General features: G+C 41.1%; 1 protein-coding gene across 1 annotated transcript in view; it reads left to right on the forward strand.

The window, feature by feature from the left end:
• The window catches only part of nphp4 (nephronophthisis 4), a 249,560-nt gene that overhangs the window by 211,797 nt on the left and 18,579 nt on the right, over positions 1–19,184 (forward strand). Inside the window, exons 20-24 of the mRNA XM_033629764.2 lie at positions 736–935; positions 3,087–3,310; positions 12,660–12,849; positions 13,550–13,633; positions 18,551–18,707. Of these exons, the coding sequence (XP_033485655.2) occupies positions 736–935; positions 3,087–3,310; positions 12,660–12,849; positions 13,550–13,633; positions 18,551–18,707 (855 nt within the window). The remainder of the gene's footprint in view (positions 1–735; positions 936–3,086; positions 3,311–12,659; positions 12,850–13,549; positions 13,634–18,550; positions 18,708–19,184) is intronic.

Below are 19,184 nucleotides of genomic sequence, written 5' to 3' on the forward strand. Positions count from 1 at the left end.
TTACAAATGGCAATAAGATACCCGAGTTACTTTGCAGATACCAAAAACAGTACTTTTTGAGTACTTTTTTGAGAACAGTACTTTACTTACTTTTCTCCATTCATCAAAAGAAGCTAAAGTTCTCAAATGTTGAATATATAACACAAGCAGCCATGGCTGAACTTCTTTTTAAGATCCAAGAATTAATAATTTATCTTCCTACATGCTGCAAAATATACTTACATAAGTACTATATCTGTTTTTAGATGACAAAATAAGGGCAGTTCTGAGTTTCAAGTTTGTAAATGTCTGAGTGTTGTTCAAAGTGCAGGATTAGGCAAATTCTCTTGTCAGAGCTTTTAAAGAACATGGGTAATTTGCATGATCCAGTTCAAATGAGGATGGATTATTTGGTGACTAGTACTGTAGATGAATCAGGTATTTTAATTAGATATTTTGGGGCTTGCAGCGGATACATAGCCATGGAGGTGAAAGCTAATTTGGGAGGAGAGAGCCAGTCTGTTTTCCCAGCAGTAGGGCTTCGGCCCAGTTGTAGTGGTGCCAGTTGTTTGACTGGACTGTTGTCTGTGTACAAGCTGTTGTTTCTTGTGCTCCAACAATACTTTAATCTGTCAGCGCCTCTCTCCCTTGGACATTTGGAGGGTTTTTAGAACATATGGTCAAAATGGCAAAGAGATTAGATTCCACTCTGTTCAGTAAATATATTCATGATTGCGGCCTGTTTCTCCTTCACAGCGAGGAACGCTGCACAAGCACACAGACTGGAGATAGATGGGGATCGCATGCCATTGTTCAGACGTGGAATCAGAGCTGACACCGCTGTGCCCGGAGAACACAACCTAAACAAGCCCGACGATGGGCGACGCAAGCTCAGCTGCATGGCTGCCGTGCATCAGCGAGAGGGCAAGGAAGACGCCAAAGAGGCTAAGGTCACGGTGAGGTCAGACTTTGCACTTGAGCCAATGGGAAGACCAGAGTAGCTGCTTATTTGCAAAGCCACAAAAGTCTGTCCCTTTGTGTCTTCTTCACTTAAATCTCAAACAGACAACAAAGGCAGAGCAACAGCTTTCATTCTGGCTCTTAGACATGTCATGAGGGAGCTTTCATAGATGCGTGGAGCGTCTCCCAGACAGCCTGCCTGTGTTACAATTCTCGTGGTGATGTGCCCCTCAACCCTTTGTGTTTTAGTGACTGTACAAGAAGGTGTTAATTGTTCTTCTACCCGAAGGCACATCTTGTACTTTCACCCATGGGTGCACATGCTAAATGTGATTTTGGCTGTGGTGCATGTCTGTCTCAGACATTTTACACATTACACTTCCTGTGGTAAGACCTGTGTTTTAGTTGTTTCACACCCCCATAACAGCCAATACTATGTGGAATATAACCGAGTCCTGCTCGCACAGGAAGATTTTAAGAGTTGCTTTGCAATTCAATTTGGATTTGACTTCTCTGGGCTGATAGCCACGACCTAATTTGGTCCAGGTTTATCCCCGGCATAATTTCCGTGCACTAGACCTGTGGAAAAACCTCACTGTTATTTTTGCACACACACTTAGCTTAACCACCCTGATTTTGAGAGTCAATTTGAGGTGTTACATTTATTTTTAAGACAAGTGTTCCTACTGGCCAGAATCCCTGGCATCATGCAGTTTATTGCATCTTTTATAATATTTAATGGGTTTACGTGCAGCAGACACTGCCACAGTATGTTCTTAGGTTCAAATTTAGCTTGAGTGTATGGTTAAATTTATGATGTAATACAGATGTAATGATTGATGGACTTGTTTTGGTCGGTACAAACTGCCCTAAAAAAGCCAAGAAGAAAACATGGGACTATCTACCCTGTGGTTTGGAGCAAGGTTGTACAAATAATGAACCTAAAATTTGAGAAAACGCCATGTATGATATTGATTCCTTTCCAAATACCCATACTTAAGCTTCTTTTATGATAGAGTGCTTGACATTTTGATCACTGTTGCTTGACAGAATTGACATGTTTATCACAGAGAATATTGTTTTGTCGCAGACACCGCCATTTTCAGTCATGCAATGTGATTGGGTAGTCACAGCAAGCCTCTTTGATATATCAGCTCAAGTATTGTGTGTTCCAGTGTATGCAATATACGGCCGAATAACCTGATCATCACAATGGTTGACAGACATCCAATAATACAGTAAGCACATCTCCTTCTCCATGTCCTGCATTTGTTGGACCAAAACACATTCACCCTGTAAGTCCCATCTTTGGTTCAATGGCTGCTTTGACCACCTCCTTTTGCTGCACTACTGTTGTCTTCTCAGAAGAAGCAAGTTTAAAATCTTTTCCTCCGTAACTAAGTCACTGGTTTCATCATATCCCTCCATTATCAAAATACAGAAGACTACAAAGTAGTACAAATATAGATACAAAGCAAACAGCTGTATATATAATGTAACGAAACAAGCCGGCTGGAGGGTAGCCTCAGGTTATCTTGGAGACAACTAAAACCATTTGCCGAAGCATAAATTGAATCATTTCGAGACTCTTTAAGTTCTGTCGAGCAACATTTACCTAAAGTGTTCTACCATAACTCAGGCTTTAGTGTTCCATGGAATTTTTTTTAACCATTAAACATAATAATTGTCTTAAAGGTTTTGTAAAGGTCATTTCATGTTCAGAGCCCTAAAGGACAGTTTGTAACATTAAGCTTGCCTGCCTGCTTGTTCCAGCTCTAACATGCAATCAGAATGTAGCCATGAATGCGCTGGCCATGAAGAATGTGTTATTGTATGTCTTGAAATATCACCAAAGTAATTGCTGAGAAATGGAGACACAGCTACAAAAATGTCAGAGGGTTTTAAACTGAAACAGAGAGCGAGCGCATCCCAGAATGTTGGTAATCATCTCTAATTGCACAAGAAATCTGTGCAAACTACAGCAAGTACATTAGGTCAGTATCACATAAGGGAGTCACTCTGTGAACTCTACTAGATGTTCTAATGGAAAGTTTCGGTAATCTCTTTGCAGAATGTCATGCTATTGTGTCGCCTGATGTTACACTAGGGTGTGCTTTTCAATAGTTGCCATTGTTTTTGGGTGTTAGGTTCGGACTAAGGAAGCCTCGTTGGCCAGAGAACCTAATCAGCTCAAACCCAGTGAAAAGCACAGCAAGGCAGAGGGCATCGCCAACATGCTGAGCCAGGCCATCACCACCCAGCACCTGCTCTACGCCAGCCTGGGCTCTGCGGAGTACATGGAGTTTGTCCTTAAAAATCCCTTTAATGTGCCTCAGACTGTCACCATTCACAGTGATGACCCCGAGCTGAGGTAAGACTCTGGAAGGTGATGTAAGACTGACACCCCACCGTTAACTGTTGTTTTTGTGCGATTGTAGTTTCACAGAGAGGAAATTTAGAAAAAACAATTACATGTTTGTTAGTTAAAAGGCGTGTCCTCAGTCTGACACACCAATTGTTAGTTTGTGTTTCTGTATTTTATGCGTTTCCCATTATCACCCATTAGCCCTGCCATTAAACTGTGTTCACACATTGTGAGCGCGTTTCCAAAGGTCATGGTGCAGCTCAGGAGATTAAGTTAAGTTTATTAAGTTAAGTTTATTTACTTTATTAATCCCCTGCGGGGAAATTCAATGTTTTCACTCTTGCTTGTCAATTACACACGAACACACACATGCACAAACAGGACCTATACATGAGAGAGATGTCAGAGTGAGGGGGCTGCCCTTGGTCAGGCGCCCTGAGCAGTTGGGGGGTTCGGTGCCTTGCTCACCTCAGCAGTGCCCAGGAGGTGAACTGGCACCACTCCAGCCACCAGTCCACGCTCCATATTTGGTCCAGACGGGGACTCGAACAGGTGACCCTCCAGTTCCCAACCCAAGTCCCTATGGACTGAGCTACTGCCGCCCCATTATGATTCTGCTTTAAGAAAAGATGCTGCATCCTCACACTTGACCCATCCCAATGTGAGACATTTCCAGTCCAGAACTTTGTTCTTTGAAGTGAAGGTACACCTTCCCCTGTGCCTCAAACGTTTTTACCACCAGTCTTGGCATAAAGGGTTGCCTATACAAAAGCCTCAAAGCTACAGTTGGTAACTTATAAGAAAGAAATCATGTCCCTCCTTCTCTGCGTCTGATAGCATTTGCCAGAATTGACCGTGTTACACCAAAAACAACCAATCAGAGCCAAGGAGTGTCTAATGCAGCTGTCAATCATGTTAATCACGGTTCATGAACTTTGGTCAAACTCTCAAACTAAGCAGCGCTGATCAAATATGAATCAAGATTCTGTCACTGCATTGCCTGTTTCTCACCTCAGATGTTTAGCTGTAGAAAGAGAAAGTTGAGCTGAGTTTTCAGCTCAACTTTCTCTTTCTACAGCTAAACAGTACACTAAAATATGTTTCTCAAAGCATTTGAGGCCATGCGGTAACAGAATCTTGATTCATGTTTGATCAGTGCTGTTTGACAGTTTAACAGTTTGACCACAGTTCACGAGCAGCGATTGACATGATTAACAGCTGTGTTAGAGACTCCTCGGCTCTGACTGGTTGTTAATGCTGTAATGCCATTAAAAGCACTACAAAGTAGGCAGAGGGATATGACTTTTAGGGCTGTGTGAATATAGTGACAGTTTCGCAAATTTGACAAAAACTTTTCATAAAGGTTACCAAAACTACAGCTTTATCAGTAGAGGGCAAGCTGATGTTGGTGATGAAGCATGGCATAGCCTTTATGGTTCTTGCAGTGTGGGGAAAATGGGAACAATAAACAGTATCTAAAGGGAATGGTGACATTGAAGGAAATTATGGAGCACCCCACATATAGTGATGAAAACAAAACTGCTCTACAAACATGATTAAGATATCCCATTATCCAAAAATAACCCACCAACAGCAACACTAGAGAGCCAAGATGAAGTGTAGTCAGGAGTGTGTTTGCTTGTATGACTGTGTGTTTTATTCTGGTTGTGAGAGCGTGATTAACAGCTCTGTCACTGTTTTCATAAGATGTGCATGTGTGTGTAGGTGTGAACTAACGTGTGTGTTCGCATGTGAGCCTGTTTTAGCCTTTGAAATTTATCTACTCTTTAAACACATCTTATTTGCATGTGGTGGGTGCATTATTTAGTCTCTGAATGTTCTAATTTCAGACATCAGGTTTTGTACGCACATGTGTGTGTGTGTGCTTGCCTTACACATTTCAATTTTGTTCACAGTTTTGAGACGTGTTTCTTTTTCATGAATAAACAAGATAAATTATTGGTTTCTCAGTACAAATAGTGGCCACGTTTCCAAACACATTTTGCACGTGTGTGACTGCATGAATAAATAAGATAAATGCTACATTTCACTCTGTTGTTTACACACAAGCTGTAGGCCCATAAACAAAGACGATTCAAGCTTCTTCAACAGCACAATCAGTTGTCCTTGACGCAGATGCAGACATAAAGCTGGTGATATGCTAAGTAACCCCTTTAATCCACACATACAAGCCATTATGGTTGATATTTCCTGGATCACCCGTTCTTGATATCCATGCTGTGTTTGTTTCCTTCAGTTAGCGTCATTGTTAATCCCCAAGCACTGAATCTTTTGTTATGGATTCTGCTCATGCCTGAGCTTTTGGATTAACATATATCACGTTGATCAACAAAGGCTGGAGTGCGCCATGGATGAATCATTATGGCATTAGCCCGGCCACCGGGCCTACCAGGTCTAATTGAGAGTCATCAATCCCTGCATCTGTCCTCTCTCCGGCTTAGCGCCCTGTTAGTTTATTTATATATTTTCTGATGAGGCAGCGTGACACTTTACACCAAACCGTCTGCCACCTCTACCAAGAGCCAGAAATGTGTAAATTAGCAAGGAAGCTTCTGCATTTGATGTGTTTTAACTGCAGCACTGTGGGTTTCAAGAGACAATTCAGGTCACGCATTCAGGTTGAAACAGTTCAGTAAGCACAGCACTGCCCAGAACACTTTAATACTTTTATGACACTGTGGTTTGTATGTTGTTAAAGCTGCAGTAGTGCTGTATGTGTTATGTATGTGACTGTGACCTCCATAGAAGAGATAAGGAAATATGACAGGAGGAAAATTCATGTCATCATTAACTAGTTCAATATAAGAGTTGAATGATTTTAATAGTACTGATTTCTGGGTTCCATCACTTTTTACCATAAGGTTGGCATTTCTAGGGATTAGTTGTACTCATGCATATACAGTACAGGCCAAAAGTTTGGACACACCTTCTCATTCAATGCGTTTTCTTTATTTTCATGACTATTTACATTGTAGATTCTCACTGAAGGCATCAAAACTATGAATGAACACATGTGGAGTTATGTACTTAACAAAAAAAGGTGAAATAACTGAAAACATGTTTTATATTCTAGTTTCTTCAAAATAGCCACCCTTTGCTCTGATTACTGCTTTGCACACTCTTGGCATTCTCTCCATGAGCTTCAAGAGGTAGTCACCTGAAATGGTTTCCACTTCACAGGTGTGCCTTATCAGGGTTAATTAGTGGAATTTCTTGCTTTATCAATGGGGTTGGGACCATCAGTTGTGTTGTGCAGAAGTCAGGTTAATACACAGCCGACAGCCCTATTGGACAACTGTTAAAATTCATATTATGGCAAGAACCAATCAGCTAACTAAAGAAAAACGAGTGGCCATCATTACTTTAAGAAATGAAGGTCAGTCAGTCCGGAAAATTGCAAAAACTTTAAATGTGTCCCCAAGTGGAGTCGCAAAAACCATCAAGCGCTACAACCAAACTGGCACACATGAGGACCGACCCAGGAAAGGAAGACCAAGAGTCACCTCTGCTTCTGAGGATAAGTTCATCCGAGTCACCAGCCTCAGAAATCGCAAGTTAACAGCAGCTCAGATCAGAGACCAGATGAATGCCACACAGAGTTCTAGCAGCAGACCCATCTCTAGAACAACTGTTAAGAGGAGACTGCGTGAATCAGGCCTTCATGGTCAAATAGCTGCTAGGAAACCACTGCTAAGGAGAGGCAACAAGCAGAAGAGATTTGTTTGGGCCAAGAAACACAAGGAATGGACAACCGCTGTGTCTTTGTGAGACGCAGAAAAGGTGAATGGATGGATTCCACATGCCTGGTTCCCACTGTGAAGCATGGAGGAGGAGGTGTGATGGTGTGACTGACTGACCTTCATTTCTTAAAGTAATGATGGCCACTCGTTTTCTTTAGTTAGCTGATTGGTTCTTGCCATAATATGAATTTTAACAGTTGTCCAATAGGGCTGTCGGCTGTGTATTAACCTGACTTCTGCACAACACAACTGATGGTCCCAACCCCATTGATAAAGCAAGAAATTCCACTAATTAACCCTGATAAGGCACACCTGTGAAGTGGAAAACCATTTCAGGTGACTACCTCTTGAAGCTCATCAAGAGAATGCCAAGAGTGTGCAAAGCAGTAATCAGAGCAAAGGGTGGCTATTTTGAAGAAACTAGAATATAAAACATGTTTTCAGTTATTTCACCTTTTTTTGTTAAGTACATAACTCCACATGTGTTCATTCATAGTTTTGATGCCTTCAGTGAGAATCTACAATGTAAATAGTCATGAAAATAAAGAAAACGCATTGAATGAGAAGGTGTGTCCAAACTTTTGGCCTGTACTGTATACAGCAAAAAATTGCGGCAAAGCTGAACATGTATAGTAGCTGTTGGAGACGACTTCTGCTGAGATCATTGTTAAAAACTGCTGCAGAAAGATGGATACTGTTGTATAACCATAAAAATACATTTCAAGGTTGGACCTTACAGTATAGTGTTTGTTTGTCTTTAATACGTCTGCAGAAGCAGGACGAATTAGACCTTTTGAAGGTTTAACAAAGTGAAAAATATGGATCCCAGGGAGGGGGGTGATAGTTGGAAAACAATCTCAGAATTCCCAGGATAAAGTCGTAAATTTATGAGAAAATAAAAAACAGAACATTCCCTGACACTATGAAGTCATAAATTTGTGAGAAAAAATTAAGAAATGCTCAGAGATTAATTGCCAGAATGTAGGGTGACGTAATATAATGAGCGGCAAAGTCCGCACAGGGAGGAAGTTGTGATGGATGAATGGGGCAGGCACAGGACTTTTGGTGTCAAGCGTGAGCCAACCTTGGCTCATGACTTTTAGACTTTTTTGACTTATTATTTTTAGTTGATAAGGAGTATAAAGCTGCTGAATGCACACTTTGTTAATGTCATATTTTAATGTTGCTAGGATGCCCAGAAAGGATGACCAGCTGATGGCCAGGTGACATCCCTGACATCAGCACACCTTTCAGTTTTTAAATCACAATCTTAATTGGATATTCAAACAGTGGTCATTCAATGAAATGAAATGCTGGGCCGTGTTTACCGGTGGCATCTGTGTTGTGATGAGTTTGATCCAACCTTGCAGAGTGAAGCGATTTGGTTCTTTGACCAAAAAACCCCACAATGTTTCTGAGTTTTCTTCTTGTCAATTTGTGACTTTAAATCTCAGGGAATATCAAAGTTTTTTTCCGATGAATTTTACACTTTAACCGCGATCAAAGTCTTTCTCCGGATATTACCCTCTCTCCCGGGTCTATGTTTTTTTAAACCTACAATGGGCCTAGCCTGCCTATGCACTCCAGGAAGCAAACACACAGGAGCACATTGACATTTTATGATTGCTGCAGGACTTTTTCCTGGGAAAAGAAAGGACGAAGAATTCCCAAGAAATCCTTGAATCTGAATCCCCAGTATTCAGCCTTCACCTACCCTATATGTCATCACCACATCCGTATCTGTGGTAGAGATGTACAAAATGGCTACACCTGAGGCAATGTGACATACTTCTTTTACACTTACCTCCCAAGTCTTTGAAGAGCTACACACTATGTATACAAACAACAGCCTCTGTTATCCTGGACTGCATGAACCATAGCTTGGTCAGTGCACCGAGGCTACTCTGCTGTTACTTCCTTGTCAATATTTTAACCAATATTTGACAAGGAGCTTTCTTTAGAACACAAGCAAGGCCTTGGGTGAGCTCTTTGTTCTACAGAAACAAACAGAAAAAAAAGTCTGACCCTCAAATCCAGCATCAGGCTTTGAAGGGAGAGTACTTAGAGAGAGGCTAGGCTAGCTGTAGCTTTGATGTGTGCAGTGGTTTAGAGCCCAGAGGCTCCTCTTGAAGTGGAGGACGCGTTTGCTACCTGTTGCCATCCATTTTGCATGGCTACCTTTTACACTTGGCCTCACAGAGCCTTAGTGTGAGCCATGACTGCTGGTTTGCAGAGAGATAGGAGCCTACAGCTCCTCTGCAGCTGTCCATGCTGCTGCTTCATCTCTCATTATTTCTGCCTCTCATTATCTGTCTTCTTTTCGGAGCTTTTTCAACTCTGCGCTCACTCAAGCCTCCCTCTTGATATCCTTTAATCATCTTTATTTTGTTCTTTCTTTGTTTTTCCTCTGTTAGTCTCAGTCTGTTTGTCCTCTTCACCTCCTACCTTGTTCTATTTTCTTTCTTTAAAAATGAATTCAATCAACCCATGTTTTTTTTCACGGAGGCTCAGGTGAAACACACATACACACACAGGCTCTTTGTTGTTGTGATAAGCCACAGGCAAAATGTTTTATTCCAAGTGCACAGGTGGGAATCTCCAAATAAATTTCATGGAATTGACTGTTGCATCTTGCTCTAATGTTAGCGAGGTGGGGCCCTGAAAAATTCATAAACTCTCGCTTTCCTATTGAGAGAAATCCCTCTCTCCATGCCCATGGGTTGAAACCTTTGAAGTTTAAAGCAGCCCTTCCCTTTATGCATTTGTGCGTGAAATTTTTGCATTCAAAGGAAGAGGAAAGAGTGGAGACGAGACCTCCCTCTGTTGGAATGTGTTATCTGTTCCCGTTGCTTTCTCCCTGGAAATCCATTTGTTGGGGATTGGAGGGGGGCTTTCACTGACCTCTATAGCTTTTATGAAAGCTGCCGTTGGTAATTAAAAAGTAGGCATTGTGTTCTCGGTGTTGACTGCTCGAACGTGGAATTAGCTCACTTCAATTTATGGCACTACAGTGAACTTTTCATTGCTAGGGTTAGTTTGTAAGAAGGGGATATCAGTATTGGATGTAATAGAGGGAAATGTATTATTTTGGATGCATTGCTGGATTTCTTGGCGATATTAGATCCACTGTGTAAGGAATATTTAACATGGTTCCCCAAACATCAAACATTAAAGCCTCAGTGTGTAAAAATGGTGAGTAACAGTAACATCAGCGGTCAAATTCTAGATTGCAGGGCTCACTCGCTCACCCCTACTGTTGGGTAAGTGACGGTGGCCTCATAGGACAGAAAGCCTTGCACAGACAGAGATGGCATCATCCACGAGTTTTTCAAGTTTTTCAGGAGCAGGCTTATCTAGCGATGAGGAGAATATTTATTTAGGAATCTAAACCATGTTACGATATTGTAGCGACCCTGCAGTAAATGTTCCGTTATAATGTCAGTGTTCTGAGTTAATGGCATGTTTGGGATTGAATGAGTATAGGTAGGGTGCGGGGTGCGAGTGTGATGGGGATGAGAGCTGTGTGAGTGTGCGTGCTGGTGTGTGTATGAGCGAGCTGGAGGAGAGAGCAGGAGTGCACAGTTGGAGTTACAGCTAAGTTCTTGTTTGTTGGTTGTTTTGGTGTAGTTACGGCCAACAGTAACCTGTACTGTTCAGTAATAAACGGTGGTTTGCCGAATAACCGCATCATCCTTTCCACACGTCCTGGCGGATGCTACAATATGTTATAGCTTACCAGTGAGATATAGGTTATCTGTGAGATATAACGTTATGTTAGGAGTGTTTTATTTCTAATTGTTTTGGTAACACGAGCAAACATTAGCACAGTAATGCTAAAATAACACGTTTTATGTGATAGTCACGGTACAGTGCGGCAAATATAGGTTGGTACGATTATAATATATGCGTCTCCAGAATGTTCTTCCACAGGAGTTTTTTCCACCTGGAATGAGCAACGCCGATATTCACTCGCGTTTTATCCCGTCCTCGCTTATCTGATCTTTTTCTTTTATTTGGTGGCGTGGTTTCCCTCTAACGGGGCAAAACATGTGTGTGCTCCTCCATTTGAAGTGCGACAGAATCATAAAAGTACAAAGCAGGTTCATGCATAAGCGCCCCGGATTGAGCTTCACCTTCTCTGTCTCCAGTGACGGCAAGTTCTAGGTAAACACGAAAGGCGAAGCGCGTGTATCTCTTTCGGCCACTGTATTCAAATATGGCGACGCAAGAAGGCAGCCTCCAGCAGACCGCGCCCTGCCTGTGTATATATAGAGAAATCATTCTAAGCCTATGAGAAAGCTTCCATTTGTATGTGAATTGCATTACACTTTAGTAAATATATATTTATGAAAGCAATAGTTGATATTTGCTAATAAACACCCACGTAAATTACACATTGTAACTTTAAGGATAATCCCACACTTGAACCTCCTGGCAGACCATTTCAACCATTCTTTTTTTAAACTGTCTCTCCCAACTCTTCCAATCAGAAGGAACAATTCACGTCAATATAAAAAATACATATTTTTCATTTTACCCATGGTGCCATTTATCAGTCTAGATTGTTTTGGTGTGGGTTGCAAAGTGTTGGAGCAGTTTCAATCAGGAACTATTTTTGTTGTACCAAAACTACACTTGCTTACCATATCTCTGCGCAAAAGGAAGCGTGCACTTGCTGCCAACTCACCAAGCACCACTGAGCTGGCACCATTAATGTTTACATCTCACAAACATGAGCCTCTTGTACATAAGTAGATACACGCTTCCATATAGTTCCTACATGAAACTGCTCATGACATAGTTTTTGGATTATCTTGAGTAACCAGGTCATGATCTATGGAAAGAGACATTGCTGTTGAGTTTTTCAAATGTCTTTTTGGGCACTTTGAGCACCACAAGCTGAGTGCCATCTAGTTTCATTGTATTAGAGAGAAGGTAGACATCTCTCTGGCCAATATGTCAAACACTTGGCAACTCACACTAAGACAATCAAGACTGATAAGCAGCACTATGGGTATTTTTTATTTGGAAGTAAACTGTCTCTCTAAGAGAATACAAAAGTAAATCTCTGGAATACCCCTTTCAGTTCAAGTTATTGTGCTTTTTGTAAGAATGTCAGTTGGTTATTTCATCCAAAACTCGGCAACAGTACAATATCCCAACAAACAGAGGGCTAATTTCCACATTGTTCTGTGGATATTCATACAATCAATTAAAGATTGATTTTAATGGCCCTTTGATAACACCATCAGGCCCAAATTCCCCTTGAACAGACAAAAAAATATATACAATCTAATTACATTTACTGACACATTCAGGCTCTCCAGATGATGCACCATTTATATTTTGGACAGTGTATAACCTTTCCTGTAAAATCAATTATTAAGATTGTCATGGAAACCATGACAGCGAAAGCATCAGTATGTTATTGGTTCCGTTCTGTTGGAGGGTGAATTCAACAGTGTTCAGCAATGAGGGTTTCGACTTTTATTCCTGATAGTGTAACAAGTCCAACTCTTGTCCTGAATGAATCCCTTAAACATGCACAAGAGCCAGCTTTCATCTCACTCATGTCCTTTAATCTTTCCATCCAGTGTCATCACTAATACAGAGGAGTGGGGTTACTTCAAAGCACTAACCAAAACACCAACCCCGCTGGAAGAAAACATGTTCCACTTGGAGGAAGGTACCCCAGGTCCAAAGGTTTACCTCCGGCCCAAAGAGAGCATCCATATACCCCTGAAATACCAGAGTTTCCTGTGCGACCACACCATGGCCCTTCAGGTAGAGTAAAGACCGTATACTGATGGAATAGTTAGACACGGTCAGCTTATAAAACCATGTCTCGGGAATGGTAATTCTTGCAGGATGCAGTACTTTTGACAAATAGGATTGTATTTTAGCAGTCAGATGTTATGCTTGGATTCATCCAGTCACCACATATTTCCATCACCACAGATGAAAGACCAAAGTTACTCTTTCCTTCTAACTTCTGATGTCACAGGACTTCACAAGTCTACTTATTGAATCCAGTTCTGAGAAAATCTTTTTTTTTTTTTTTTTTTTAAACTGATTGGCCTTGAATGGTCCAAAGATATGTGTTTGGTGTGAGTCCAGTATGGGAATAAGCAGTGATAAAAGTTGAAAATTCATTGATATAAATGTCACTACACCTCAAGGATTATTAAACATGATCTATTCCACGGGCAAGTTATACACATGTAATGGCAACTCTGGCTCGACGGTTAATTTGATGCCAGAGGGACTGTTTGAAATAAATGTCGTTTATACGGCTGCGGTCTTATCTCTTAGATGACTGGAGGATTTACGCCCCTGGATTCTATTCTGCTTCTTGTGATCATACACAGTTTCCTTGCCTGATGTGCACATGTAATATTTTCTTTGCGGTTATTTGCTGTTTTTTTTCTGACACAGTAGCTGATCAATTCTGATAACCATTCTGTTTCTTATCGACTCGTCACAGGGACCAACCTTCCCACCGACAGGCAGAGGTTCTCAGGTGGCCAGAAAGATTCTGTCCAGTATTGTTGCTGCCAAGACTATCAAGGTACAGAGTGTGCTACTTATGCTTTGTGCTATATTTTCTGTATATTCGACCATTTTTATTTCCTCCTTTGGTCACCTGCATCTGAATCCCTCAGTTGTTTGTCTCCAGGCTGGAATTATAGTAAGCTATGGATTAAAGATGCAGTGTGGATGTACAGTATGATCTTGCCATGATAAGAGCTTCAGTACAGTCTATTTTAAACATTTTAGCATCTTAATGTTACAAATTGATTGTTTTATTCAGAGGTGTAGAGGAAGATAAAGCCACCTAAACTAGTATGAAGCATTTGATCTGGAATTAAGTCGGGTAAACTGTCTTATCTGGTGCATCCCTGAGTCTAACAACATCTAGTGTACACACACACTCCCCAACAAGTCTCCACGGAGTGGCAGTGCGCCGCCTCCTCCCTCCTCTCCTCTCCCACACAGCCACAGCGCAGACACAAAGAACACTTTGAAGTGTCAACTATTTAAAAAGTTACACTAGCCAGACAAGATTGTCAAGCAAAATTATATGCTGGAAATCACTTTTATCTTACTGAACATTGTTTATCTTCTCCAACTGGCAAATGTCAGGCTGGAGGGTTAAACTATCTCCGATTGGAGGGACAGCTTGACACATCTGGTTAATCTACTTTAAATGAACCATGCATGTATAGCATTACTCTGAACTTATTTCCCCATTTTATGCGCTTATTCAACCGTTTATAATATGCAAGGAGTTTAGAGGAGGGTGAAACTATGTGAATGTGCTTGTTCGGATGTACTTCAGATAAGACAATAGACTCTATATCTCCATTTCATGTAATGTGCTCTGCAGCCCCTGTATGATACAGCTGTCCCCAAAATTAACTTCTCTTCCTCGTGTTCAAATAGAAATTTTGGCCCTCTCTCCACTGATGTGAGGTTAAAAAAAAGATATCCATCACTGTTCGCTAACCTGCAGTATCTCGTAATAATCCTGTTGTTCATGCAGTGTACAGTACCCTGAAGCTCTCCCATTGCATGGGGTGATGAAATGTTTGCCAGTCTGCCAAGTCTGTGTGTGTGTGTGTGCTATGTGTCTGCCTAGGGTGTGTGTGTGTATTTGTGTGCCAGTGTCAGCACTGCTGCTCTGAGCAAAAATCCTGTCAAGAGGTCAAAGAGGTCGGGTCTGGATCAAATCTGTGTCCCGCTAAAACTGACAAGCCCCAACAGCAGAGCTGTCAGGACGCCAGCTTTGGCACCGCTGTCAGTCAGCCCACATCACCAGAGCCAGATATGGGCCACTATTGCAGGTCAGCATGGGCTCGCAAATCTGACGCATCAACGATTTGGACAGCTGCTGTTTGGCAGGGATCAGCTTCTGAGTTTGGGAATCAATGACCAAAATGTGGAAAGTTAACTTCTATACCTCTAACTACAGTTCATTATTCAGGACTAGATATTTAATTCTGTTACAGAGTTGTAATAAAGGTCCTCTTCATTACTAGGAGCTCTTTTTGTATTGTAGCACTGTATAGATTTACTTGCACAATATCTATTTGTGTTGATTAATATTAGAAATAAATACACTGCTGGGATGGAATCTATTAGATTTTCCATTCTTAAGTGTAATAATAGCTACAGTTTGTAGTGTGTGGACACCTGAACGTTACATCCATATGTGGAATGAGATCATTAATGAGATCATTATTCTGCTGCTATAGCAGCCTCCACTGAGTGTGATAGTAAAGCCCTCCCACAGTAGTGGAGTCCACGTCTCTGTTAAGGCTTTCCACAAGATTTTGAAACCTGACCGCAGGGATTTGCTCCCATTCAGCCATAAGTGCATTAGTGAGTTAGTGAGGTCAGCCACTGATGTTGATAAGGTCTGGCTTGCAGTTAGTGTTCCAGTTCATCCTAAAGGTGTTGGATGGAGTTGAGGTCAAAGCTCTGCTTTCCAGTCAAGGTCTTCCAAACCCAAACTCAAAAAAAGTTATTTACAATATAAACAATAACATCCTGGATCTTTATTAGACCTTACAGTAGGAAAGTGTTGTTAAGGACAAGCAACCAGCACAATGAATTATGCTTCCTCTAGAGTTTCTACTCGTGTTTCTAGAATTTCTTCTGGATAGTTTGAAGTGAAATTGGTCCTGTGTGACCAGTACCTACTGGACTGTTGTGCTGTATGTACCTCATTTCAGTGCCAGATTGTGTGTGTAGCGAGTGTGCAGTCTAAAAAGAGAGACAGCCAACATTGTGTGTAATGTGACACATGATGGTGAGGCTACGATAACAGATAAAGAGAGTATGAAATTAAATGTAGCCGTGCAAATGTGTGAACAATTTAGGTTATTCGTCAGTGAACAAATGCTATAACTCCACAAGACCCAGGCCAAGTTCCCATGTCTTGCTTGCCACCTGTTGATTAACATGTAGAAGGTTAGTCCTGAATCTAGCAAGCGAAGGTAGCCTCCCTTAAGGTAGACTGTTAAGGTGGACCAGCTATTCTCATTGTAGTGACAATCTGAGCCACTGCTAAGAAGATAATAGAGAAGTATCTGGCTGCTGAGTCTCTCCTGACTTAGGGAGACAGCTATTGATCCTAACTCAGAACTGGGTGTTAAATTATTGTAGTTGGGTTAGGTTTAAATTTTAAAGTGTTCTGTATTTATGAATATCTATATATTTAAGTATACTTTAAACTGTTTGAGTCAATAAAATGTTCAGTCTAAAGTTCAGCTATGCCTTTGCAATAACAAAAGACAATCGTTAATGTGACTGACTGTCCTTCTTTTTAATATCATGCCAGCACTGGTATTGAAAAAACCAAAACTATACCCAACCCTAGTCTAGAGACATAAATATGTACAGCCAATTCCATGTGAATCAATCTGTGATGTTTCCAGATATGTCTGTCTTGGACTAGAGTGTTGGATAAGAGGAAATTCTGACCTGACAGTGGCATTAGAGATAAGATAAGGAGGTTACAAGAATTTTTTTTTTTTCAAATCAAGGGATTGTGAATATCCACCGTAAATATCTGAATCAAATATGACCCAAAGACTTACCGACACTGGCCTCATGCCACATTGCATCAAGCCAGCACACGCCAGTTTAAGATGACGTTAAGTGTGATGGTACATGAAAGAGTCAGCAGCTCCAATGTGTTGGCACATGTTGGCGTACATTGTGCTTAAATACTGTTACAACTTTTAGTTATTCTACAGCATATTTGCTTCATGTGCAACAACAACTACACTTCCTGTTTATTCCACAATAAGAGCCCTCACTTCTTCTGAATATGTGAAATCTCATACAGGCAGTTATATTTACCCACTTGAATATACTGCAGCCAGTATGTAAATATGTAAGCATATTAGCATTTACCAGCTATCATATGTAACCATATGTAATGAGTTCATACACTATGTATTAAGACATTTGTGTTGATTTGCACAGATCAGCTCCTGAGGGCTATTTTAATGCAGCAAACTTCAAAGTACAGCCAGCAGGTCTGTAGAGGTTTCAGCAGTTGGATTGAAGCCAGCGTTTATATTCTAGTGTACAGCGTGCTCCATCATCATCATCATACTCTCTGGTGAATTTTTAAATAAAACTTCTCAAAGGCTGTTTTTTAAAAAGCTGTATATGTTGTTTAGAGCTGAACTGCCTCGGGAGGAAAACATGCCATTTCCAGTTCTGTACTTCACTAAATACAGTCGAGAAATTAGAATGTAGGTATCCTCTAAATGTCTAATGACACATGACTTGTATTGTTTGAGCGTACAGGTGAACTAATGAAATTACAAGCACTCGTAAAGTTTTAAACAAAACCCCAAAGCCAAATGTATTTGGAAGAGAACATGACAACGGGAAACTTTTCCACTGTAAACATTGGTCACACTTTATGGACATCTCGGTTTAACTTTGAAGTTATGTACTTGGCATAGTTGTGCATAGAGTTTTCCCATTCATTAATTTTCACAAACATTTCAGGTGCTCTCACTTTTACATTTACCTTCAAAAAAGTGGTTAGAATCTGATCAGTGGTCCCAAAACCAGGGGCCGGTACCTCCCAAGGGGTCCAGAAGATAAATTTGATTTAAATGTAGCTTTTTTCTTTCTGCACTGCTTTCCCCTCGTGACACCTTAAAAACATTATTTAAAGGAGCTAAGGGTGTTACCATGATGGGGAACTGGAGGATGTGTTTGACATTTCCGTAACAACGCTGTGAGTCAGGGAGCCGTTATTAGCAATAACCACCGTATGAGCGCAGTGCAGAGCAGCAATGTTGAGCTAGCCAGCGGGATACACACAAGGACTCTACATTGACTAACATGCACATGCCGCTGCACCGTGTACCACAACAAATAACAGAGAAACTCGTACTACAACACACAAAAAGCAGCGTGACTTCATTCTCTGCTCAGGGTGCCATTACTCTGCTGTGTCTTTACATAGTAAATAGTGGTTTGCTGCTATATTAATGCTCTGAATGTAATATACAGGACCTTTGAATGAAACAGTCTGACAAAGAAAAATCACTTTGGTCAAACCGCTCACAGTTCATGAACATAGTACATACACAGTTAGGCCATAGGTTTTGCAGGCGGTCTCAGCTAAATAGAGTTTTTTTTTTAGGGGTCACAGGCTAAAGGTAGGGAACCACTGGTTTAAATAATTTGGCAAAACCTTTGGGTTGTTTACAACCAAGTCTTATCATCTGGGCGTTCATGGTTTTGCCCTGTCAGACTCTGTTGTTGCATTGTTGATTACAGTATTAACAAAACAGCTACAAAGATAAGTTGCAAGTTGCTTCTAACCCAGCTACAACTGTTTTATTACTTTGGCTCGAGGAGTTTTATTCCTCCCGTGATGATTCAAATGCTGTTTCATTGCAGGGCAGAGACACGCTGCTGACACTGCTGACATTTCACCTTCCCTCCACAGATTACATTCAAAGCAGAGGACGGCAAGCCGATGGCCATCTGCCAGGTGAACGTGGAGCCGACACCTCATGTTATCGACCAGACATTCCGGCTTTACCACCCCGAGCTCTGCTTCCTCAAAAAAGCCATCCGTCTGCCACCATGGCACGACCCCACAGGTAGTGCAGGTCACCCCAGTTATGTCCCCATCAGCCATTTCACCCTGTCTCACGCTTCCACCCTGCCTCTGCTGAAAGTGTTTAGATTGGATAGTTTCATGTAGATTTATTGCATTGTATTTATTTGCATAATCACATTTTTAGAATTGGTTTTGGGTTTAGTGAATACATCCTCAGTAGGTACACTCACTTACTCTCCAGCATGAGCATAAACACCTAAATGTGTGCATACAGTTGCATAAATACCAAACTTTTTTACAGTATGCAAGGTGTATGGGCATGAATAATGTATTCTACCTTCATTTTATTGTGTTTTTAAAAAATATCAACAAAAACAATCTTACAATATAACACAATTTCAGTCACAAACAAGTGTAATAACAGCAGGGAGGCATCTGGAAATAGAGCAGGAAATGAAAAGCAGGAAAAAAATGAAATGGATCATATGAAGAAAATAGCACAGCGTGTACAGCACAT

This window comes from Epinephelus lanceolatus, chromosome 8 (genome assembly GCF_041903045.1).
Source record: "Epinephelus lanceolatus isolate andai-2023 chromosome 8, ASM4190304v1, whole genome shotgun sequence".
Taxonomy (NCBI): domain Eukaryota; kingdom Metazoa; phylum Chordata; class Actinopteri; order Perciformes; family Serranidae; genus Epinephelus; species Epinephelus lanceolatus.